General features: G+C 35.7%; 1 protein-coding gene and 1 long non-coding RNA gene across 7 annotated transcripts in view; both read left to right on the top strand.

Moving 5' to 3' along the window:
- Window positions 1-25,761, top strand: part of LOC121731435 (GATA-binding factor C) — a 97,388-nt gene that overhangs the window by 7,410 nt on the left and 64,217 nt on the right. For all 6 annotated transcript variants that reach the window (XM_042120853.1, XM_042120857.1, XM_042120856.1 and 3 more), the window contains exon 2: window positions 2,217-2,578. In XM_042120853.1, the coding sequence (XP_041976787.1) occupies window positions 2,329-2,578 (250 nt within the window). In that variant the 5' untranslated portion in view covers window positions 2,217-2,328. The remainder of the gene's footprint in view (window positions 1-2,216; window positions 2,579-25,761) is intronic.
- LOC121731444 lies at window positions 4,598-24,842 on the top strand. Its single transcript, XR_006036232.1, has 3 exons — window positions 4,598-4,609; window positions 15,863-15,867; window positions 24,668-24,842. It is a non-coding gene; the product is annotated as an uncharacterized LOC121731444 (long non-coding RNA).

Here is a 25,761-nt window from a genome sequence, read left to right as displayed (position 1 = left end):
CATTTTAATTTACTTGCATACAATAAATGAGTGAAAAAGCTAAATAATTTTAGCTGTAGCTTCTTCTGAGGTTTTATAGTTATTTTTATGCACCTTTCTTATTTTTAATTTAGGAACTTATCTAATTATTAAAAGCTTAAAAGTCCACATAAATAATCAAATAAGCAGACCTAAATAATAAAATATCAAGATAGTGAATCGATAGTGATATTTCGAGCAATATCAAGTCGGATTTTCCGGTAGCCAAAACCTTGCCCAATTTGGCTTGCCGCCAATTTGGCTGTGACGTCATCCCGCTAAGCCTAGCCCACCGACCGCTAGTCTTAACTCGCTGTAGTCTGGACTCTACATAATATTGTCGCTACGGTATAGGTAGAAAATTTTGTTGGAGTAAAAAATGTAATAGTTAATTAAGGGCCTGTTTCACCACTTTCTGATAAAGTGCCGAATAGGCTATTCACAACTTTTTTGACAGATTCTCCATACTTCATCTGTTAAGTTAAGTGGTGGATAGCCTATTCGGCACTTATCAGGAAGTGGTGAAACAGGCCCTTAGTATCATAATATTACAATTATCTATAGGGAGTTGATACGGTTAAAGAGTAAATATACAGGTATAAAAAATAGAAAGAGTCTTAGTGTGTAAAAAAAAAGTTTGCGTGTCAACAAAATACTGCTTTTCTTTAAATAGAATCATAATAATATTAGCCTTCCTTGTCTACTTATTGTGTCTTCAATCAATTCAGCAATATATACTGTAATAACACTAATAACACAGTAGTGCTCTATTATTTCCATTTCACATAAAAATCTAATAACTTTACCTTCTATAAAATTGTGTTTCTCGTATATTTATGAAAATATAATATCTATGATTTTATAATATCACTTATCAGATTCAAATCATAAGATTATTGCAAACAATTCACACTTGAACATAGATATAGTATGAGATAATCCATACTTACTAATATGAATATGTTAGTATGGAAATAAAATTATCTAAAGTAATTTGTAACATTTTTTTTAATATCATCCGCAAGTAAGTTTGTTTATAACTGTTTATAAGATTTCTGCGCGAACAAAATTGCAGAGAATAAATACTTTGCAGAGAATACTATGTAAAAATTTTTGCTATACTTGGACGTGAACGTCACATATTATTATTGTAACAAATATAACATTTTTCTTTCTGTATAAATAAAAATAAATTTTGATTTATTAATGTCTTTCTCTGAAACTCGAGAATGGTTGAACCGATTTGGCTAATTATCTTGAAATATTCGTGGCAGTTCAAGGAAGGTTCATATTAGGAGAAGGAGAAGGAGAATATTGACACAAAGTTCAATCAAAATGTAGACACAAATGTCATCTAGTTATAACCAGATAATATTCATAAAAACATTAAATAATTAATATTGTTCAAGTAAACAAAACTGGTAAATCACACTTGAAATTATTGAACATATTGAGTTTTGATTTATTGAACAATTATTGATATTTATTTGGAGCATGAACTGTGATAATCTAATCGCGGCCAATCTGGATTCTTGACGTATCTTATCTAAATACATATTAATAGTGTATTCAATATTAAATGTTACATCCGCTAGGATTCATGAAAATCATGGATATTTCTTTTTCTGAATTCTATATAACTATATAATAGGCTTATATTAAGTACTTTGTTTCAATGGATTTTGAAAGGAAATAAAGCGCATAGAGCGAAAATGATAAACGATAAATGATAAATCTTTTGTGAAATTTGAAATAGCTTATGATATAGAATCAGACAGTCGATAAGTTTGGTATTAATATTTCTCCATTATAGATGTATCTAGTCTATAGACTAGATACATCTACATCTACAATAGCTCCACATGAAAAACAACATAAATAATAAAACAATATATATTTTGCACAGTTTTTTTTTGTTTCGATTAGGAGAGATGGATTTTGCTGATGTGTAGATACAAGTGTAGATATTAGTATTTAGAAGCAATAAAATCAGTGCTCGATGTGCCAACACGGCTTAACGCTCGCGTTATCGCGCGTATCGAGTGCCCGCGCACTATCACCTCGTAAAATTGGTACCGTATCGGTATCACACACGTTTGCGATAGCGGCCGCTTATCTTAATTGATTGTTTATTTTTTGACTTGCCGACTTACAAATCGCGGTTTGAAATCGCCAACTGAATTCTCGTCTCCTTTCAGATTCGTGCGGCATGAGAGCAGCCCCGTCGCGAGCTTAGCGTTTCGGCCTGCGTTTTCGCGGGACCAGATGCGGGCAGGGAGGACTTAAAGTGCGTGCGGACAAACGACATGCATGGTTTGTGAGGTCGGCGCCGCGGCCATGGACATGAGCGGAGAGGGCGGCGGCGCGGGCGCGGCGGGCGGGCTGCAGCAGCGCTGGTACGACAGCCGCGTCAACGGCAGCCCCGCGGCCGCCGACGTCGGCTCCGACGCCAACGGCGACGGGTTCTTCCACTCGCCGCTGGAGGGCGGCCACCACAGCCGCGCCCGCTACTACCACCAGCAGATGCACGGGCCCTACTCGGCCGCGGTCGGCTCCCACGGTGAGTGTCTCCTCGTCGTATCGATAACCCGCCGCGGTAATGGCCGCATCGCTCAGCGCCGGCCCCTCGTAAATAACCGCCGTTTAAACGTGCCGGCAAAGACCGGAGCGCCACTGGCGGTAATTAAACATATTAAGATTTAAATATTCCGCAAAATGACGGCGTTCGAGCGAATCGGCGGTATCTTATCGCGGATCGGCCGATATCTCTCGAGACCGCGGCGATTAATTCGAGGGACCGACGCGGCGGAGTTTCGTAGGGCTAAGGTAAACATCAAAAATGGGCCTCGACCGCAAAACAAAAAAATGTCCTGGGCGTTTTGTTTTCTGGTTTAATTTTATTACGGCCATAAAGTTTTCCGTGGGGACAGGTGGCTCGTCCTCACCGGGGACATGAGGGCATTAGGGCTAGATCGGCATGCGGCGGGATAATATTTATCGCCGAGTTTTTCGGTTCCCCGAATCGGCATCGACGGGGCCGTCCGCGCCGTAACTTGGCGGAGTTTATGTGCACGGGCGCAGCCTTATCATGTTTCGTCCGCATTCAGATTGCATCTGCATCTGATACGTTCATTTGTCGAACGGCAGCCCCGAACACCATCGGGCAGTATAAAAATTGTGTTCAACATTAATTTTCACTTATCATGCCCATTAATGTAAGAACATATCAGCGTAAACTTATATTCATATTAAAGGTTGTACTGTTTAAAAATACAAGTTTTATCAATAATAATTATTTCAGTGGTGGGTAAATAATATCTAATAATATTCTAAAATGTAACCAAACAGTTTATGCCTAATGTTAGCTAGATTACTAACTAGAACCTCCTCGCGCATAATTAACAAGCGGCTGGCTAGTTAATATATTAAATTGAAGACGTCAACAAAGTTAACTTTTAAAGACCATTAAATAATGTTAAGGATACTCTTTAGCCTTTACGACCGTTAAGCTCGAGAAGCGGCCGTATTTTCTCATTTGTTTTTTGCATTAAAATTTTTATCCGCAAATATAAAAACTAAAATCCCGCTTTATTCGTGCGACATTCCTTTTTAAATTATTTACGTCAAGGCTGTAATAAAATTTATATTTAATTATCCTCTGCACACATTTTATTCGAATGAAAATGGACGCTGAGATTGATTATTATAATTTAAAGATTTTGTGAGATTATTCACGTTTGCAGAATTGCATATCCACGTTCATTAACAAATAAGTTAATTGATTTATTATGCAAACAGAATTTATCGGTGGAATATGAAGATTAATCTAGTCTATTTTATCTATGTCGCTAAAGCTTACACCACAGAATATTATGTACTTATTAGTAGCTTACACTTTGACCAAAAATAAACGTAATTAAACACGCCTATTCGTAATTAATTTAAGTGGAATCCAGTTGCTTATTGATTAATTATCAAATTATTGAATTGTTGCCTACCTAAATATTTATCACTATTTCTTGGTATCTAACTTGTTTTAATAATGTATTTGTTTACTTTTCTACTGAGCTCTGACTTAAAACCTGACTATATCATCCTAATGGTTTTTTTATTTTCTTAATCCGTACCTATTAGTTTGAACCTTAATGAATTAAACAGTAATCGATAGCTAAAGAAGTGGTAAATTCCTTCTTGAAAGAACAATTACTTAAGTCCTTCTTATTCTCACACTTCTTCAGCTTACTTACATATTTAGGACTTGTGGTCTATAAGAAGGTATGTACTTAGTATATGCAAACAGCAACTATACTGTTAGCAATTATGCATTTGTAAATTTCATTTAGATATTATTATGTTGAATTTAAATATTTAAAAGAAAATGACTACATTCTCAAAATATCATTTATAATGGAACTTATTGCACTAAAATTAACATATTATATAATAAGATTTGGTGTCACTGTTAAACGGTTATAAAAAATGATAATGATTTAATGATAATTGATAATGTTATTCGAACTTTTACTTCTTCTTTCTTCTTTTAAAAAATCCCGCCATAATATAAAATTTGGGCGCGAGTTTTCTAGCAGATGTTTTTTATTTTTATGTCTATTTATATTTGTGTGTCGTTAAAAGGTTCCTTAATAAATTATGTTTGAGCGTCAACGGCGCGGGGACCCAAAAAAAAAGTATGCAGGCCTTAGGTATAATAGATCCTGTAACCTGAGAAGGTGAACTTATTTGACACATTATACTTAGATACCTTGATTGATGGTATGAGCAAAAACACTTTATTAATAACACGTTCACTCGACCCCTTTTAAATGGATACTTAGTACTCGTAACGAGCAGCAAATATTTGAACTTATAAGATGTTGCTTGCGAGAAAAAAACATCCTAGCATTTTTTTTACTTAGTTTCTTTTATTACTATTTTTATGTTGTAACTGGTAAGCTTAGTAAATACAGAGTAGACAGAACTAAGAAATATTCTACTAACCCAGTAAACATGTAGCTAAATATAAAATAGTTTTACAGAACAAAATATATTTCAATCAAATCGATTTCAATTGTAGAGGCTTATTATAAACAAAATCCGTATTGTATAATCCGATAAGAATATTTTTATTGTGTTTTTCCTCGTTACTGCGTAAGGTGTATTATCTTATCAGTAAGATTGTTATCGAACTTATAAGTATCAGCACATGACGACTATTCTACGCGCATACTTGTAAATGACGCATTTACTTTCAAAATATTTTGCCACAACAACAATATTTTGTTCACAATTATTTTAAAGGTTTGGTGATTCGCCTCGTGCATATTTAAATCATCATAATTAATTTATAAAAATTGCATAAACTTTTATATACTTACTCTACATAAAACACTAAATAAAAAATGCGAGCCATCCATCTCAGCTACTCAGATCAGTTTGGCAGACTTTTCAATTTATTCAAGTTTTCGCGTTGGACTTTTCGTGATTTGCGTTTTTCCAGTTTTCAATTAATCCCGGCTGAAGTAAGTAAACGAACGCGGCCAGATTCATCACTACTCCAATTAAATCCGCAATGTTCTTTTTCTGTCCGTCCGTCTCGATTCACTCACAGCCCGTCAGAGCTTTTATTTTTCCGTCCCTCGTTTTTGTGAAAAGACCCTCCGTCTGCATATAATTAACTGGCATTAATTACGATAATAACGTGTGTTAGCTAACAATAGTGCAAAAAGCGTTGCGTGCATTCGCACATGTGTGTCGAAAAGTGCGTGTTTCGAAAAGGTGTGCGTACGCGGCACAGATTGGCGCAATTAGCGGGGGGCGGGGCCTGCGCCGGCGCAGCGACACCCCTCCCCCCGCCCCGCGCCTCCCCCGCGCGCACGCACACACGCACCGCGGTGTTGCCATCAAACATTAATTATTTCCCCCATTCTTCGCAAACATTAGCTCGCAATTGCGGTTGTGAAAATATAAAGTAAATTACTTTAATTCGTAGGTAGATGCAATATCACTCGTCATTACTGCATCTCCAATTATATGCTGTGCGCACGTTTTCGTAAGACGTCGTGCTATAAAAATAAACTAATTAGATAAAGGAGACATTAAATTAAAATATTTGATGGACATCGAATTTATTTTAATGTTAATTGCGCGTGTTTACGGCGGAGGTAGGAAATATTTTAAAGCGGAGAATATTAATGAATATTATTTGTGGTAGCGGTGAACTTTTCTGTGCTCACAACAAAAATATATAGTTTGGGTAAGCGCCCTAGGAAACAGAGCGGAACGTGTTGAGGAAATAAGTTGAGTGGCAATTTACTCGTGAGCCAACCTGAGACGAACGAATATTGAACCCTTTGTAAACATGAGATTTTATAATAAAACATGATTTTGTAATATAAAGGCACGTGTAATTTAAATTGTACTTACTCATATAAATTTCATTAAAAAGTTAGGTAGGTCCCAAGTCCCAACGCATTTTGGATTCACGCTGAAACATATAAGAGGCTTACTAGAATGTAATGTTAATTAACAAATATCACTTAAAACGTCGTTGTTATTTTATAATATAATAATATAATTATAATAATATTTTGTCATTGCTTACGCAGGAAGTGGTCAGAGGATAACCTGAAACAATTTTATGTAAAATAATTCAGATTATTTTTATTGAAATTTATTGCTATTTTTCGCTGCTCTACATATTTATGATGTTTCCTGATAATAAAAGTAGATCAATTGATTACATAAATTCCATGACATTATCATTTTAATGCCTATTATGTTTTTTAGGAATATTTATGCAATATGCATACCTCACGAGTCACATTATTCTTAAATATAGAACGGCAGTACCTAACCCAATGATATTCTACTTATACAGATCTGTTACGTCCATACTATTTTCCGGCTTAAATCTCTTCCGAACAATTTTCAAATTCAAAATTGCAAACATTGACAAATTTGACAGATAAGTGAAACGAAAGATACGAAAAACCATTTACATAAAAGAGACAGTTCTATTTTTAAACGTCGAATCGTATCGCTGTCCTGGAAAAAATTCGATTTTTTCCAGATTGTTCGAAAAAATAATTAAAAATGTAAATAATCGAGGTATTTATTGCAATCAAGACATGTGGTAAGAGATTCCATGTGTTTTGTTTTCTTTTGAGTCATATTTGGTACATTTTCGAAACGCGCACGACGTCATTTTCAATTTATTTAGGTAAGACAAGATGCGGCACATTCGTGACTGCGCTCGATGCAGACTAAACAACAGACGGCCCAATTGGGCCGTATTTGAATCTTCACAACGCGCGCGGTAGTAACATATCTGCTTTGAGTTTTTCATCATTGACCTAACCACAATAGACCTAACGTAGCAGGATGTGTGTAATAATATGTATATCTAAAATATTCATATAAATATTACGTATATTATGCGATTTATTGTTTTTTGAACTGGTATGTTTATTCCAAAGATTCCAGACGAGGCCTCAGGCCCCAAACTTTGCCTTGAATCTCAAGTTGCCCCTGTCTCAGACTATCCTTCTGGTAGTTTCTGCACTTTGGTACCATTCATTTTAGGCTGTTCTTTTCCTGGCAGTCGTTGCTATCTCCATACGAGGTAGCCTGGGAATATAAAAAAGTTTGATGTACCAAAAAAGTAGTCTCCCACATAATATATCATACTAGACTATAGATTATACCCGCAAATCTGTTGCGCCCATGGACTTGTTGTACGGTAGTACTTATTAGTTCCATGGTTGCGCCATAATTCGTTTCCGGGATAAAAACTATCCTATGTCCTTTCTCGGGACTCAAAGTATCTCCATGCCAAATTTCAGCAAAATCAGTTCAGCGGTTTAGGCGTGAAGAGGTAACAGATAGACAAACAGACACACTTTCGCATTTATAATATTAAGTAAGGAAGGAAGTATAGCTTTGTCCACACTGTGCCTTTTTCTGTTCGTCAAGGGCATGCGTTATAGCGCAGTCAACAGCGAACGTGATGCATGCCCGCGACGCATACCCTCAGACCGTATCCAAAACTTCAAAAATGACAATATTGGTGTTGCGTTCCTTGACGCATTCAATTATTGAATGCGCCAATATGAAAGTTGACGAAAATTGAAGTTTCATCTTCACAGTGTGGACATAACTTATGGATTATGAAAAAATGTCGACTAGAAAAAAAAACGTTTTGGTTGTAACTTTTCTATATGTAGGTACCTGGTAGTTCTTTTGATGTCAGATTGCATTTACCTACGTCATCCTAGATCCTGCTCTACCAGACCTTAAACATTTGAATATAAACATTAAACCTAATCAAGAATAATTAAGATTTTCTAATTAGCATTAATTTTGAAAATAATCACGAAAACTAAACTGACCATTATTCATTAACCCTTTACCCGTCAAATATTAACTGCCAGCAATTATAACGTAGTTTTCGTATGAAATAAATATTTCGTTAATTATTTCGCTTAATTAATTTCACGTGAGTTGGTTAAGGTTAGTTAAAATGTGGTGACCACATTTTAGTTTGGTTGTACTAAGAAGTTGATAAGAAAAAGCTCTGTTCAACATTTTTTCCCAACGTCTTAATTTGAATAAGTACATTCTAAAAACTTTTTCTACAAGTAAGACGGCTCCAGTATTTTACAGTCTATTTGTAGAGTCTAGGCAGCTTCTACATACATTAAAGATTTAAGGGACATAAGGAAAATATCGTAAAAATCCATACAAGACAGCTGTTATTTTGGACACAACAATTTTACATTAGCAAGTCTTCAGAACCGGCGAAACAAACTCACTTAATGTATTTCAATCTAATGACATTGAAAGATCGCATGTAAAGAAAGTCGCATGTCGGTTGTGACGTGAAAGAAACGATGTAGCGGTCACAATTAGAAAAATCGATCGAGTCGCGAGGTCGGCGCGTTACTTCTATGGTTCAAACTTTGAACTTTATCGCGTTGCTTGACCTGATTTCTGCTAAAGCTGTTAGAGGGTTAATATGTGGTATAACGCCTCCGTGGTCTAGTGGTATAGAGCGCGGCTCTTGACTCGGAGGTCGTGGGTTCGATTCCCGCGTTGGAAACATGTTATTTCCAAGTTTGGTTAGGACAATGCAGGCTGATCACCTGATTGTCTGACAAGTAAGATGATCCATGCGTCGGATAGGCATGTAAAAAGTCGGTCCTGCGCCTGATCTCTCGCCGGTCGTGTCGGTCTTCCGTCCCACTGGGTTATTAGAGTAAAGGAATAGAGAGTGCTCTTGTGTACTGCGCACACACTTGGGCACTATAAAATTACTCCTGCGTAGCTGGCCTGGTTTCAATGAAACCGGCCACCGTCACCGAAACCGGTGTGGGAGCTATTATTATTATTATTATTATTATATGCGGTATAGCTGTTAGAGGGTTAATATGTGCTGAAGCTGTTAGGGGGTTAATATGTGCTGGTTAATACAGTGGTACTCGAGATTCACTAGATATGAACGCTGGATCACAATGCTTAGTCGAAATGCTTTCTTCAAGTATCATGGCGCTTGCGATGCGCTACGTCAAATCCCATTACATGTTTGACATCTATATAATATGCATTTTGACTAAGCGCTCAGCACTGTCAAGTCCAGTATCCAGTAGCAGGCCTGGCTACTACAGCACACTACGTTTTTGAATACCTGGAAGAATCATTTTAGCATAATTTTAAACGCATTATACTATCAAAGATATATTATATTATCCATTAGATATGTCACTCAATTTGGTATGTTGTATATTAAATCAATTTAGATCTTCAATTTTATTGAATATTGTAAATAGAGAATAAATCTAGATTTTAATGATACGAGTAATATTATGGTGTTAATATTACTCATATTTCCAGTGTTTTTGTAGAACAATTACTTATGAAAAAAGTAAATGCTTCCTTAAAAAACTTCAACAAAAACCATAAACAACAAAACAATTAACACAGCGAGGCTTTCTAATAAATACTTACACGCACTAAGATCGCATTATAACCATTAAACATATCCGTTCTCATTAAAAACTAATTAATATAGTTGCTGACGTCATGACAGCACAGTTTTTGTACCGATAAAAAGTATTCTTCAAACGAAAAAGCTCTTATGTGCGGTTTGATATAAAGATTTATATTTAGGCCCAATTTCACCAACGTCTCTGTTAATGTTAACGGATTGTAAAATGCTTCTCTTTCATTCATAAGAAAAACGAAAAAGGTAACGTCATACTAATTCGAGCGTTAACTTTACAGGCGTTGGTGAAATTGGGCCTTAACTAGCTAACAACTGCGGGCGGACCCACGTTATTTGGTTGGGTAATGTCAAGTGAATGTTAGTCATAATCGGTCTGCAGCTGGGCTAGAGATAACCGGCCAAACAATGATGAAAAACTCAAAGCAGATATGTTACTACCGCGCGCGTTGTGAAGATACAAATACGGCCCAATTGGGCCGTCTATTGTTTAGTCTGCATCGAGCGCAGTCACGAATGTGCCGCGTCTTGTCTTACCTAAATAAATTGAAAATGACGTCGTGCGTGTTTCGAAAATGTACCAATTATGACTCAAAAGAGAACAAAACACATGGAATCTCTTACCACATGTCTTGATTGCAATAAATACCTCGATTATTTACATTTTTAATTATTTTTTCGAACAATCTGGAAAAAATCGAATTTTTGTCATAGCTCAGGCGAAGAAAGAGACAGCGATACGATTCGACGTTTAAAAATAGAACTGTCTCTTTTATGTAAATGGTTTTTCGTATCTTTTGTTTCACTTATCTGTCAAATTTGTCAATGTTTGCAATTTTGAATTTGAAAATTGTTCGGAAGAGATTTAAGCCGGAAAATAGTATGAAAGTAACAGATCTGTATAAGTAGAATATTATTGCGGCCAAATTACATATGTCTCCAATCTGCTTATAATTCACTTTCTATGAGAGTAAAATATTGAGATCTGCATTACATATTTGTACAATATGAAGAACGATGTTATGATAAAAACTTTTATCTAGCATGTAACAATAATATTCAAAACAATTTCATTTACTTAAAAATAGATTTTAATGAGCTTGCCTTCATTAAAATGATTTTCATAATAAAACCAAGATGGCGGCATTCAAAACAAAGTCTACGTTAACCGTTTTAAAGCGGTGACTTGCTTGAATAATGACTTCCCCGAAAACTGTAATAAACTGCCCATTAGAATAAGAAATGAAAAGTCTTTTATATATAAAGGGTTAGTATTTTAGGTCATGGTGTCGAAAATTATTTAGATTTTGGTTCTTGTCAAACGTCAACCATTTTGGGTTCGTGGACTACCATTAACTATTTTTATGCGCCACAGACTACTGTGGTGCATAAAAATAGTTAACCTTAATAGACATAGTATCTTATTTAGTGAAAACAGAATTAAAATATTCATTAACTTGCCTACATAACATCTTACAAAGTTGCACGAATTTGCAGATTATTTTAATCTGAACATACAATGATACCTACGCACATTTTTAATTACCTAAATTGAACAAGAACAAAATTAATAATTTTAATTAATGCCTTATTTAAAATGGTAATATAGCATCTTAATATAATATCTACTTCAAAACTAAGTCCTAAAATTCCACCCGAACTAACATACATACAGATCAAGTTAAATAAAAGCTAGAAAATGATCCTATTTCCCTTGCTTACCGCATCGCCTACACTAACTATTGTAATGAAATTTTACGCCGTGTGCTAGACTACGGGGAAGGCTACTTTAATTTCATCGCGGGAAAATACACGGTTCCTTTGGGATTTAATATAGCACGCGTAAAGTCGCGGCGAAGAGCTAGTACTGTATAAACCATACTTGATTTGGCGACCTTCCAAGGCGTCCGCAAATTACCAAGAGCGGCAGTCGCGCCAGGAATCCAGAATATTCCTCAACTCCTATATGTTTAACACCTCGAAGAAATCGAGGATTTATGTTTTCATTAAAACATTTAGGGCAGAGGGCGTCGTTGCCGCCAGAAGGCTATTTCGCAGCACATTATGTAGAATGAATGATTTCCTGTGGATGATTTATGCGCCGTTGTTTTGCGCTAGCTACTGGAGTCCCTTGCGTAATTCTGACATTACTTTACAATTGTAAAGCGGTCAAAAATAATGTAGCTTTGTTGCTTTTCCTAATATTAGATTAGGCTACAAGACCAATCTCATATTAATGAGGTTTACAAGTTTTTGGAACACTTCTAAAGACTTTAAATCACCCTAAACAGATGCAAAGACGTTTAAATACTTTTTGCTGATTGATTTTTTTACTACATACATACAAAACTGAACCAAAACCCTTGTAATAAGCTTGGTTTAAACCCTATTTGCTTTATTATTGTCCTAGACTTTTAAGTCTCAAATGCTATACCTAGTAGCTACAACGTTATTTAATGTGACTCGCATATAATTTATTGTAATCAAGTCATATTATTGGCATTATTGTTCTCGGAGTTGGGATCTACATCATACACCGTCACGACAAAACCATTAACAGTTATGTACTCGTTTATCTTTGAATTATTTTAAACTTAAAACTTTATTAGCGTCGTAAACTTTTATATAACCTACTAATTTATAACGCCTATAAAGCTTAGACGGTGTTTCATCGCAATCGTACGAGCATTCTGTTAATTAGTACGTAGAGTAGAAAAAATAGTATTATTATTCAGTACATTACTGTACTGAATAATAATACTATTTTTTTACTGGTGATTTTTGTACAGTATTCACCGGTAAGAGTAGTAAAGTACGCAATGTAATACGGACCAATTATGAGTGCCGTAAACTGCTAAACATTAATATTCCCTGACTGTACTTATAGTGGATTCCAATAAAAAGGCCCAGCATAAGTTTGATTCGCACTAGAACCAGTTTGAGGCAGGGATCGCAATACGCAAGAATGTTTTGCCGGGGACTGAATAGCGTTACTTATTATAAGAACGCTACCAACAGCACAATTTGGTGACAACTGACAATCTTTCTCTTTCTTCTTATATATAAAATGCTCGTGTCACAATGTTAGTTACCGTACTCCTCCGAAACGGCTTTACCGATTTTTACCAAATTTTATATGCATATTCAGTAGGTCTGAGAATCGGCTACTGGCTACTTTTTATATTGATAAGTGCACTTGTTGAATAAATAATAGTAAATTACTACAACTCGAGACTGACTGCGACCATTGTTTGTGCAACGGGATAGCGATGGACGCTTCCATGGTGCCATACTTATTCAGTCACTTCAATAAAATAATATAAGCGAAATAATTTATATCGCAAAACAACATTTGCCGGGACAGCTAGTATTAATATCGTTTTTGAATCCGACAGTACGTGAGTGCTATTTCACATTGTACCATATTATTGTATCTACCATGTTTTTGCAAATTAAAGTCCTAATTCTTAGCACCTTGCATTTTCAAGTGTCTCCATTCCAAATTTTATTAAAATCGGTTCAGCAGTTTAAGCATGAAAAAATTAGGTACATACAAATAGATGGACACATTTTCGCATTTATAATATTGGTGCCCATAGTCTACACAGGAACAATCATTTCGAAAAGTCTTTCATGGTTTTGGCTGACGTCAGTAATTTAAAAACTAGATGTAAGTCTAGTCTAAACTCTACAAGAACTAAGTAGTAAATCATTCGACCATCGAAAAACTATCCAGGCAAAAAACTTTAATAGTTTTATTACGTATCAAGTACCACATAATGAATATTTTAATTAGTGTTTCTTGGAAAATAGGGCTTGCCAGCAGGTGGCCCGCTCATCCGGTCGAAAAATAACTTTTAAATAGTTAAATCTTTTGAAGCAGGAAGGTATGTTCAGTTAAATAATTTAGCATGATAACTTCTTAAATTGTTCGTATTATTGCGAGGAGGTGACGTTTATAAAAGTTGAGGAAGGCATGTTTAGTTAGGAGAGTTTTAATAATATGTAAAGTTAGGAGAAACGATAGTAATTTTTGTCATTTAACGTGAATGTGGCTTTTGTGAGTGGACTTATAACACTGGATTTTCAGTCAAATTACATTATTTAGTTTTTGCTAAAATTAGATTTTTGAATTTTAAGGGATTTGACATTATCGCAAGCAACATGCTATGTCAAATCGCATACATTTTGATAAGGGTATCAAATGTTAGAGAACATAGCACCCAAAACTGTAGCACGCTATTTACCAAAGACCCTGGTTAGTATTCTGTGCCATAAAAATTACATTAAATTACGACCTTTAAAGTAACGGCAATTCTCAAAGTATTTTAATTTTGTCTGTACCTACTGAATTCATTAAAATAAGTACAGCAATTTTTCCAGAATCTAACAAAACCATAATGCATTAAAGCTAAGTAATTATGACATAACAAATTCTCGAAGAATTAATAAATAATCACAGTAATAACTCTATAAGGCGCGAGCTGGAGTAAAAAACTGATACATTTTCAACTAGAACCACCGTAATCCATCAAAAATGATTGAAATGTTATCAAATAGATATACTTAACACTGATTATTATACGCTGTATCAGATAGCGGATTTTATTAATATCAATAAACGCCATTTATAGATTAATGTGTGCTAATTAAATTAAAAATGATAAAAAAATAATGTTTAGGTCTACGTTTAGGTTCTGTGAGACCGTAGAGAGAAATTCGGCCATCGACTCTAGCTTGTCTCTTTCGCACGCTTACAAAAATATTGTTATCTCGTTTCCACGCACAGATTACCTATAATAATATGTCAAACCATATTTTGTGCGGACAAGTAGCTTAGGTCAACTGTCTCTATCGCAGACAAAGGCCAATAGTTTTTTTTTAATTTATGCAAAATTAGACCTTGTGCAACTTGTAGTTTTAATTTTAAAATATATATTTTTATTTTTTAGGCTTAAGATTTCGCAATGCAAAACCAGTTTGACACTATATCTTTATATAGTAAGCTAAATATAGATAAGTAGGAAGCTAAGTAGCAGACATAAGTGGGTTTACTGTTTTCGTTATCAATGTTGAGTAAATGTTATAGACTAGTCAGTAGTAACATGAAGTGTAATGTATTATATACCGGTCCAAGTATTATATTATTAGATATCTAGATTAAGCAACTTTGTTGGCACAAACTGATTTCTCTACTCGATTTCGTTTTCAAGCTGATAGTTCGATCCTGGCTTCTGCAGGTGCTTCTCAAAAGCTATCTTATATGTAACATAATATTTCACAATTTTTGTGAAAATAAGAAAAGGTCAAAGGTTTTATTTTTGACGTGATAACAGGTAGAATAAGTTAATTTGCAATGTTTGCAGACAAACCTCTGTTATCTCTTCACACCTAAACCTTTGTACGCCTCCGTGGTCTAGTGGTATAGAGCGCGGCTCTTGACTCGGAGGTCATGGGTTCGATTCCCGCGTTGGAAACATATTGTTATTTCCAAGTTTGGTTAGGACAATGCAGGCTGATCACCTGATTGTCTGACAAGTAAGATGCTCCATGCGTCGGATGGGCATGTAAAAAGTCGGTTCTGCGCCTGATCTCTCGCTAGTCATGTCGGTCTTTCGTCCCACTGGGTTATGAGAGTAAAGGAATAGAGAGTGGCTCTTGTGTACTGCGCACACACTTGGGCACTATAAAATTACTCTTGCGTAGCTGGCCTGGTTTCAATGAAACCGGCCACCGTCACTGAAACCGGAGTGGGAGCTACTATTATTACACTTAAGCCACTGGATCTATTTTGATAGAATTTATTGTTGGTACAATTATTGCAGAAGGAAACATCAAGTTATTTAGGGTGGGTTGTACCAACTTACTTTAACTATAACTTTAACTTTAACCATAACAAAATGTCAAATGAACTGTCGAATCCCTAGTAAAAATCCATAATGGACGCCATATTTGACGATAACCTTAACCTTAACTATATTAAACTACACCTCTTATGCAACCCACCCTTAATATTGACTAGTCAATAGATTACTGACACACTCAGTCAAATCTCAAGCTCGATGGAGGAGCGAGCTTAACTCGATACCAGATTAACTTAGTTGTTGACGATACAGTTAAAAATAAAGTACCGTGTGCTCAGGGAGGGATTTCAATATACAAGATAATTTTAATTTTATAATAATTCAAAGAAAATAATTTAATTAAAATGTAAACACTCGATTATTAATAATTTTGGCATTAAAATTTTATTTCAAGAGGGCAACTGTCTACAAATGATTAAAAATAAAATATATTGGAAATACAAAATATAAGTAATTAAATCAATACAGATCCTGTTTAAAATATTTTAAAATAAAGAATTGTTGAATTGTAAATAAGATTGAATTAATAGTAAAATAATTATATATATAATGTGCATCAGTATGTCCAAATAGGCATCTTAAAAATATGTGGTTCAATATAACACACAAGACATTTTTTTCTGTTGTCCTTAAAATGATAAAAGTTAATAAGGCGTATCTTAGTAGTACTTAATAATATTTATACAAAGTTTTTTTTTGTTCGTAAAAAATAAATTTACTACATTATTCCTCATTTTCTTTTAAATACTTAAATGTAAAAAGTTCAACAGGCTCGAAACTGAGAAGAATAACTGAAATATGACAAACAATTGAATTACCTAGGATTCAATTACTTTTATATTTAAGGATTTCACTGAGTCCGTCCCTGGTGGTATTTTTCTGTACCGTAATGCACAAGTCACGCGCGCTTATGTAAGCAGGCTGCCGCGCCGGCCGTCATTATAGGCATTATTGGTACTAGGTCCTAGCCATTGTCAAGATTGTGGGGTCAGACAGCAACCAGGCAGTTTCGCAACCTAGCCCATCGAAATACAATACAGTAGAACGATTACTCTTTACCCCTCAGAAGCGAAGCGTACCTCCGCGGGGTCCCATATAAGAATTTGTTTAGGAATGGTAAAGATTTTTCTATGGGCCCTAAAATTCACGTTGGGTTCCCCGTAGTCTACGGGCCCCGTATAATTGATACGGCATATACGGCGGCAGCTACGCCCCTGAAATGTTTTAAATATGGCTCCAGTTACTTTCATTAATAGATAGCTACGAAACGAAACTTCTACGATGACTCGAGTATGATAATGTAATAAGAGTTAGACTTTAGTGTTAATTTCGTGGGATCATTTCTTTAATTCAATTACTCTTCTATAGTAAGGTATTTCATTGACCTAACCCTATAAATTGTAAAACAATTTCACGTCGCGGCTCACGTTCATGATAATTATAGTGGCTTCCGATGACATTTGGCTCAAAGGTTGTATCATCGGTGTTATATTGTGATGTTCTGAATTCAAACCTTGTACCTCCATTCAAGTTCAACACAGAGCACACAGGCACTATCGAGTAGTCTTAGTAGATACTTGTTGGTATGATCAGGCAGCAGGCATTTAACCTTGAGCAGTACTAATAAGAAAGGATTTATTATCTTCTTATGTATTTTATCTAGTAAGTAGTACCAGAGGCTAGTCACAATAGATCCTCAAGGGTCGCAGTGCCATCAGCCTGCCTAGCATACGCCAACGAGATATCTCACTCTCGAGATAATTAAAAACTACTCGTCTCATAATCTCGACATTATCTCGACTAAACTCTATAAAAATATGTTATATCGATGATAGATCTACGCGAGAAAAAATGTTTGTCATGCTAGGGTCAATAGAGATGAAGAGACAAACCATCAAACATCGAGAAAACATGTAGAGTGAGATATCTCGTTGGCATATGCTAGGCAGCCAGGGCTACTTGAAGGCAGCTTCAGCAAAAAAAAAAAAACTAGAGGCAAAATCCTCTTCTGAGAGCAGCTTTAGTCTGGGTAATTAGTTCTTATAGACAGGGATATGATTGAACATCAAAATTAAGAACTAATAAAGCCGGTAGGAATATAGTCGTAGAAAACACCAAGCCATTCGTCCCATGTCTATAGCATTTAGTATTAAAAACAAAAAAACTTCGGGATGTCTTCGCGGCAGCACTTTGTATTCCGTCTCAATTCTTAGCCACAAAAGCTAACCATCCGTGGATTCAAAGTTTTTGTGCCGATCGGTTAAGTGTCGGATAATAGATGGAATCAAGCGCGGGCTTGATCTACGAATAATCCAATCCAATCCAGTCCAAATACTGACCGCATCGATGTTTAGGTATCCCGTCCCACGAGGTATCGGATTTCCCAAATTCTTGAATACATTAAAATTTTATTTATGTAATGTATGCAAGTCCTGATTTAAAATTTTAATTCGAGTGCTAACGTTTTGTTTACACGTTGAACTGAACTACAACTTTTATACTGTTCTCTTGCAGAACATAACACTCTACCCAAAAACATAATATGTAAAGTCATGCACTTTTGGAGTTTAAATAATTTATAAAATGTCAGCTTGTAACTCCTGTTTTTCAAATTGATAACTTAACTTAAATAAATAAATACTAGCTATTTGACCGAGCTTTGCTCGATATTCGATGAAAATGTCATTTTCTAAAAATTATTCCTAGCTAGATCGATTTATCGCCCCCGAAACCCCCTTTATACTAAATTTCATGAAAATCGTTGGAGCCGATTCAGAGATTCCAATTATATTACTAATGATACCACTTAACGTGGGAGAGCCACGCCTCAGCACGAATGGGCCGGCTCGACCGGAGAAATACTACGTTCTCACAGAAAACCGGCGTGAAACAGCGCTTGCGCTGTGTTTCGCCGAGTGAGTGAGTTTACCGGAGGCCCAATTCCCTTCCCTAAGCTCCCCTATTTCCTTCCCTTCTCTTCCCTACCCTCCCTTATTACCCTATCCCGTCGCACTTATCAATATAAAAATTAAAAAAAAAAACCCCGCCAAACAACTTTAAAAAGTAATAAAATAATATATTTTACTGACTTTAAGTTTAAATAATTCCTAAGCGTAAAGTGATATTTTAGTCCATAATTGTTGTCACGGTGTGTCGGGGGACCGCCAACAGTGTATTTCGATTCGGTTCGCTGTGAGCTGACCCTTAAACTATAATGTTATGTGAAATCAAACATCTACATTAGCGGTCCCCCGACACACCTTGACAACAATTATAGACTTAAATATCACTTTACACTTAGGAATTATGTAAACTTAAAGTCAGTAAAATATATTATTTTATTACTTTTTAAAGTTGTTTGGCGGGGGTTTTTTTAAATTTCTTAATTTAATTTTATTTCATGCTTTTTAAACTTGCGTTGGTTATAGTGCAGAATAATTCCTATCAACAGGATCATATTATATCCCAATGAATACCATCTAGGAATGTCCTTTTGGATGAGGCCGTCAATATGAGTCCAAACATGAAACCTCCACTTTGGGTTCATATGGAGCTCGGCTCCTATAGAATCCAGGTGATGCTGCAGCAGCAGCATGCAAAAATTTGTTGCTTATCTACGTCTTACTAGTTTTCGCAATTAAAATGAGCCCAAACACGAAATCATTGCTCTAAGTTGGTGAGGAGTTGGGTATCCTATTGATTACCAGGTGATGCTGCAGCACCAGGTCAACTTTTCATAAATGTGTAAATATTTATAAATGTCATGAACTAGAAAGCAATAAAGTCCACCAAACGACTGCAAGTTGCTAATCGGCCTTTCACGAACCAGATGCACCGCGATTTTCCAGCAAGGAGCAGGTTGATGATGATGAACTATAGCTAAGAACACTCTCAATTAAGTCAGCTTTTAAATAAAAAAAAAACTAGATCAAAATCGGTCCACCCCTTTGGATGCTACGATGCCACAGACAGACAGACAGACAGACAGACAGACAGACAGACAGACAGACAGACAGACAGACAGACAGACAGACAGATAGACAGACAGACAGACAGACAGACAGACAGACAGACAGACAGACAGACAGACAGACAGACAGACAGACAGACAGACAGACAGACAGACAGACAGACAGACCGACAGACAGACACGTCAAACTTATAACACTCCTCTTTTTTGTCGGGGGTTAAAAAGTAGCCAGTAGCAGATTCTCAGACCTACTGAATATGCAGATAAAATTTGGTAAAAATTATGAGTCCTAAATCATAATATTAAATCATAATCTTATTGATTACTTATAAGCAAAATTTTATAGTATAAGAGTGATTTAAAAAATCCATTACCACCTCAAATCTAATAAAGCTCTATCTATGTTTATAGTTTAAGAGGCAACGTCATGTTTTAATCATCTACCGTTTGAGTCCACAAGAACTGTCGAGTGAACTGTACTGGAAGTAGAGTGCGGCTCGGCAAAGCGTCGGTACGTTTGATCAAATCACATCTGTACCACGACTATGTGACGTGGACCGCTGCCGGGTTTTTATTTAGCTTTTTTTTCTTGTTTGTTATTGTCAGTGGCATTTTTTAGGCGGCAGGTATTTACGCGGTTCCAGAAGTGGGGTATATGACCCCCGAAAATGTAGGAAACCACTATGCGAGTCTTTTATTTCCGCATAATAATTATACAGCCTCTTAAAATTCGTAACCCCTTTCACAAAATTTCTGGATGCGACTTAATATGATATCTACGTACACGTCTACTGTTCTTACATAAACATCTGTTTATCACGTCATAATATAGATCCAATGTAGATGCACTTTATAGTGTACAGTAAGCCACAATTTCCTTTCTTTAGATTTGCCTTAGTACCTAATCAAAGATGTAACGCCAAATATAAAAAAAAAAAAAACTTTTCTTTCTTTTAATTCTTCGAAAAGATAGAGACTCATAGATAACATGTCTGAAACGCATCAATCAAAATTTTATTGTTTTCGTCATGAGCGGGCAGGGGGGAAAGCAGCTGGCAGAGGGGAGCCCCCTAGAAGATAAAATAAACGTCAGTTTTCCTGGCAAGTGGGAATTTAAAACGTGTTACCTACTCTCCGCAATATGAAGTGTTGGAAACAAAATATCTTTTCAGTCAGATTAACAAACGTCAATTTTCACATTTTTTAAATATATATACCTACCAGCCGACCACCTTCTCGAAACAGGTATGCTGCCCCCCTTAGCTAAAATCCTGGGCCCATGGTTTTCGTCGAACTGTCGAATTCCAATCCATTTCCTCTTCGGAAATAAAAGTGCATACAATGAGAAATATTAAAATGCAATAACAATAAAATTCGTGTCCGGACATTAGGCATGGTAAAATATTCCTCCAACGACGCTTAATGAGAAGTGATGGGTTCGTAAGAAAAAATACAATACGGGGGTTAGGTGCGTTTATATGCAGTGCGCGTCCACTTAAAATTACATGTCCTGTATGCAAAGGACAGGAGACCGGGACCACCGATGCATTATCGATATTTGATAATCGATTTTATGTGATAGATTAGGAGCTGATTTTGGGCACGAGTAGTTATGGGTTTGTAGTGGGGGAAGTGGGTTTAGGACTGTTCAGACTGGTTATTAAACTACCATTGCCCTTTACTAACCAATTGAAGACAGCAAAGATAATATAATGCGTATAACAAAATTATCTTTGCGGATGATATATTTATAGAATAACAATATAAACCTGTCACAAGACATTTGCAAACGTCCAAATATTAATACGCGAATTACTCATATCGCAGCGTGGAGCAATTTTATTATGTTTAACACGTTTTTTACCGGCTGACTACGATTTGACTAATCACAGTCAGACACCCACGTCGCTACATTATACATAGCGGTTAATCGCATTAACTTTAATACTATTCTAACACCTTTAAGGATGTCTGTTGCATAATCAGATGAGCTAGAATCTAGACACTTAGCAACTTACATATTTTAAAGTAGTTACTCTAGTAGTAGAGTACTTACTCTCTCCTTTGTGTTTGCAAAGGAAAATGGTCTCTATTGTTGCATAGAAAATTGGCGTAAGCATTATGTTTCGCGATTCGATATATCTACCAAAACTTTGATAGAAATTTAGAATTTTCGGCAGTTAAAATTTGCCCCAAAAAGAGCATTAAAATCTTCGAGATATCTGCAAATAGACCACAAATCAATTCATACCTCAAATCAGTCAAATGCGTACTGTAAGCGAGATCTGCGAATTCGATGTCCAAGAATTGGTCTCCAAGCTCTAAATCTCCATCATAGCATTGGCAACATAACCCGGATTAGTGCTAGTTGATATTCCCGACGTCGTCCGCCGTAGCCGTGATAATAAGAATCGTAATAAATGCTCCAATCGCGTCGCTGCGGCCGCCCGCACGATGCATTACCATTCCGAACGCGGAGGCATCGTAAAACAATTTTAACACAACGACTATGACACTACTGTTTTATATTGTTCGATTATTTATTGGATTTTAACAGGGTTAAGTTTGATGTAGGTAGTGGACAATTTTGGTGGTCGGTGATTTGTTAGTCGTATCAAGTGTTAAACTTTGTTATCTTAATCATTATCGTTGATGTTACGACGATTTTAAAGGGTCAGGCCTAGGGAATGCAATACCGGGATACCGGGATCCCGAAATACCGGGATCCCGCATGCATTTTGCGGGACTAATCCCGGTCGAAAATTTAGCAGGATCCCGCGGGACTGGCGGGATTACAAAGAAGCGTGATTCATACGTGTAACTCTGCAGGCGGAGGTGCGTGAACTGGCTAGTGGCTACTAGCAGCCCACTAAACAATTATTTACCTTCAATTCACTTTTAATGACAATTGTACCAACCAGCGTGGAAGCTGAGCTAACTTTTTCAGCTGCTGGCTACCTAGTGTGGAATATCAGGAGCCGTTTGGCAGACGACACAAAATTAATACCTTAACTTTTTTAACATACTTTTATAAGTTTGGGCTTAACTTAATTATAAGATGAAAATAAAAAAGAGAGTTTTTTTAGTTTTTTTTAACTAAGTATTATTATTACGATTAGACACTAGACATATAAAAAAATAGTTTTCTTTTATTTTTATTAATAAACCCCTGTAAAAAAGTGTTCCACAAAGTTTGTTTTCTTTGACTTTCTGAGAATAAAACGAGGTATATCAAGTACGGTATCATTATAACGATTTATTTTAAAAGTTTAAAATCAACCTGCGGGATCCCGCAAATACCGGGATCCAGCGGGATTGTGATGGTTCAATCCCGCAAATACCGAGATTGAAATTATCTTGCGGGATTGCATTCCCTAGTCAGGTCATACTGCGAGATGAAAATTGCAAGTAGCGTCAGCCTTTTAGATATTTTTGATTCTGTTGGTATCCGTCCAACTTGATTAATTTCAGTTTAAACTGACCGTAAGTAAAAAAAAAACATTTTCTTCTCCTCCTTTTGGCACCACCTTCGTAGGTTACATTGTGATCATTGGGTCAAGTACTTCGCACGACAACAATGATCAGCTATGAAGGCCGGAGAACGGCATTAGTACAGTTAATAGTTAATACTAATTCATAGTTTATGCTAATTTCATAGCAAAACTACAAAGAAATCGATAAAATGATTACTTACTATAATAATATTACTTATTGACCAATCGACGGTTGATTTTTAAAAAGAGAATGTTAAGGAAAATATGGAACTGTTGCAGAAGTTTTAATTTTTTATTTTGAATAATTTCATTTCATTGATTATAATTTTCTGCGTAAGTGCGTGGGCAATCGAATGAGCTTTGTTTAAAAGCATAAAGTTTACTTATGGTTTAAAGATGCGCATTGGTCAATTTAAAAAGAATTAATCTGTTTCAAATAGTTTTATTGGCTAGTTGAAGAATGGGGAAATGTCAACTATGTAGACAAGAAATTTACATACACGATAATTAGATAACATAAACTATCGACATTTATGTGTAACGAAATATGAAAAGTCAGAATGTAATAAATTAACATAAATTTATGACCTGTTAACATAATAAAGAAATCGATAATATCTCATCATAGAGAACTAGAAAGCCTGGTTCATGATTATTTGACACCTCGTTAACAATTGGAAGCGAACACGTGTTTTAACAAGTCGGTTAAGAATACGCAGCGAAATAACAATAAATTAAAATTAATTCGGCGTGCCAGCCGCGAGATCCGATACCAGATATCGACGCCTACATAATATATCATTCGGCGAGGAATGTAGCTCTTATGGCGCAGGACATAGGGGTCATGAGCATGTAGACAATAAATGGGAGGGATGAGGCATATTTTAGGAGTAACACGCGTTTTGCATGCGGATGGGATTTGGCGGGCAAATATTATGGCAGACTGGATGGCTCCGACCTTGAACGGATACATTCCCGTACGAAGCCTTCGAGTATTCGATTCGAAATTCAAAATGTTGTTCACATTCTTCTTTTTGTAATTTTATTGCAGACGTTTTTGCCAAGAACAAATCGAAATAAAAAATGGAATTTAAAAAGCTCAAGCTTAAAAAACATTTGAAGTTTCGTGGGAGCTTTCAATATGTTTGAAATTGAAACATAATATTTATTATTGCACATTAGTGCCTTAAATTATTGTTTTGGTAAGGAAACCTGACATTAAGGTAAAGGTTGAAAGCCCATTTGCCTAAATGATTAAGAGCTTATAAGAGTTTTATATCAGGTCAACACCATGAAGTTTCATCCCGACAATAAAAAGTTTTAGTCTTAAGGGTCCCACACATTAACAGTCCGCCTGCAGGCTCTGGTCGGCAGGTTGCCTGAGAGTCATTGACCATCGATACAAAATTTACAAAATCGTCAGGAGAACTGTGAGTCTGTGATCTTTTCCGATTAACTGCCAGGCGGCGGCCTGCCGGCGAACTGTTAATGTGTGGGGCCCTTTATTATGTATCTTTCAGAATATGTTTCCTATATAATATGAAACAAAATTGTTCGTATATTTATTATAATGTAAATAAAACTGCTATTTTTAATTCGCACTTTTTTAAATGAATATTCAAAGTCTTGGATATATTTAATTATTATTCTTAATGTTTACGACATCTCGTAACAAGATAAAGATCATTTATTTTGACCTTAAAGCTTATGATAAAGAATTATGTATTTTATTTCGTCACCTTATATTAACATAATACTATATTATAACGAGAGCAAGACGTACATAATATGTATAAATTATAATGTTAATTCGAACATACTTAGAAGTTCAGAAAATCAAAATGAATATATTATATACCGTATAAATAAAAAGAAAAATACATCTTTCCATTTCAAGCTAAAAGCCATAATATGCGATCTTTGAAACCAGAAACTAAAATCGATCCCTGCGAATTCTTCATTATAAGCTAGCAAATATTCGAATTCTGTGTCAACATTTTTTTATATTTTCCATCTGGGTTTTCCCAGATCAAAATGGCCGTTAAACTTTTTGCATTGTTTTGTAACGTCATTATTCATTATAATAAACAAACAGTGATTTTGTGAAACCGTTACAAAGTAATACTAGCAGTGCCCTGCGGTGCGGTGATAAGATCAGTGCATCTGCTGTAGGGCTGGGGAGTGGGGTTCAGTTCCGTTGTCGCTGTGAGAACATTCTGCTATTGGTTTATAATTTTATTAAGCACAAATTCGTTTTAATCTTCACATAGTGTTGCTGATATGTTTTCCAACTTTTTAGACTGTAAAGAAAACTACAAAATATACAACTTTAACCAACGTACAAAATACAAGAAATAGACTGTTTTGCAAAAAGTTGCGTAATTTTTAAGCCTCAAATATTTTCTTGGCATTTTTAAT

This window comes from Aricia agestis, chromosome 10 (genome assembly GCF_905147365.1).
Source record: "Aricia agestis chromosome 10, ilAriAges1.1, whole genome shotgun sequence".
Lineage (NCBI taxonomy): Eukaryota > Metazoa > Arthropoda > Insecta > Lepidoptera > Lycaenidae > Aricia > Aricia agestis.
The sequence above is the reverse complement of the archived record's forward strand: the minus strand, read 5'-3'. Positions and strand labels throughout refer to the sequence as shown.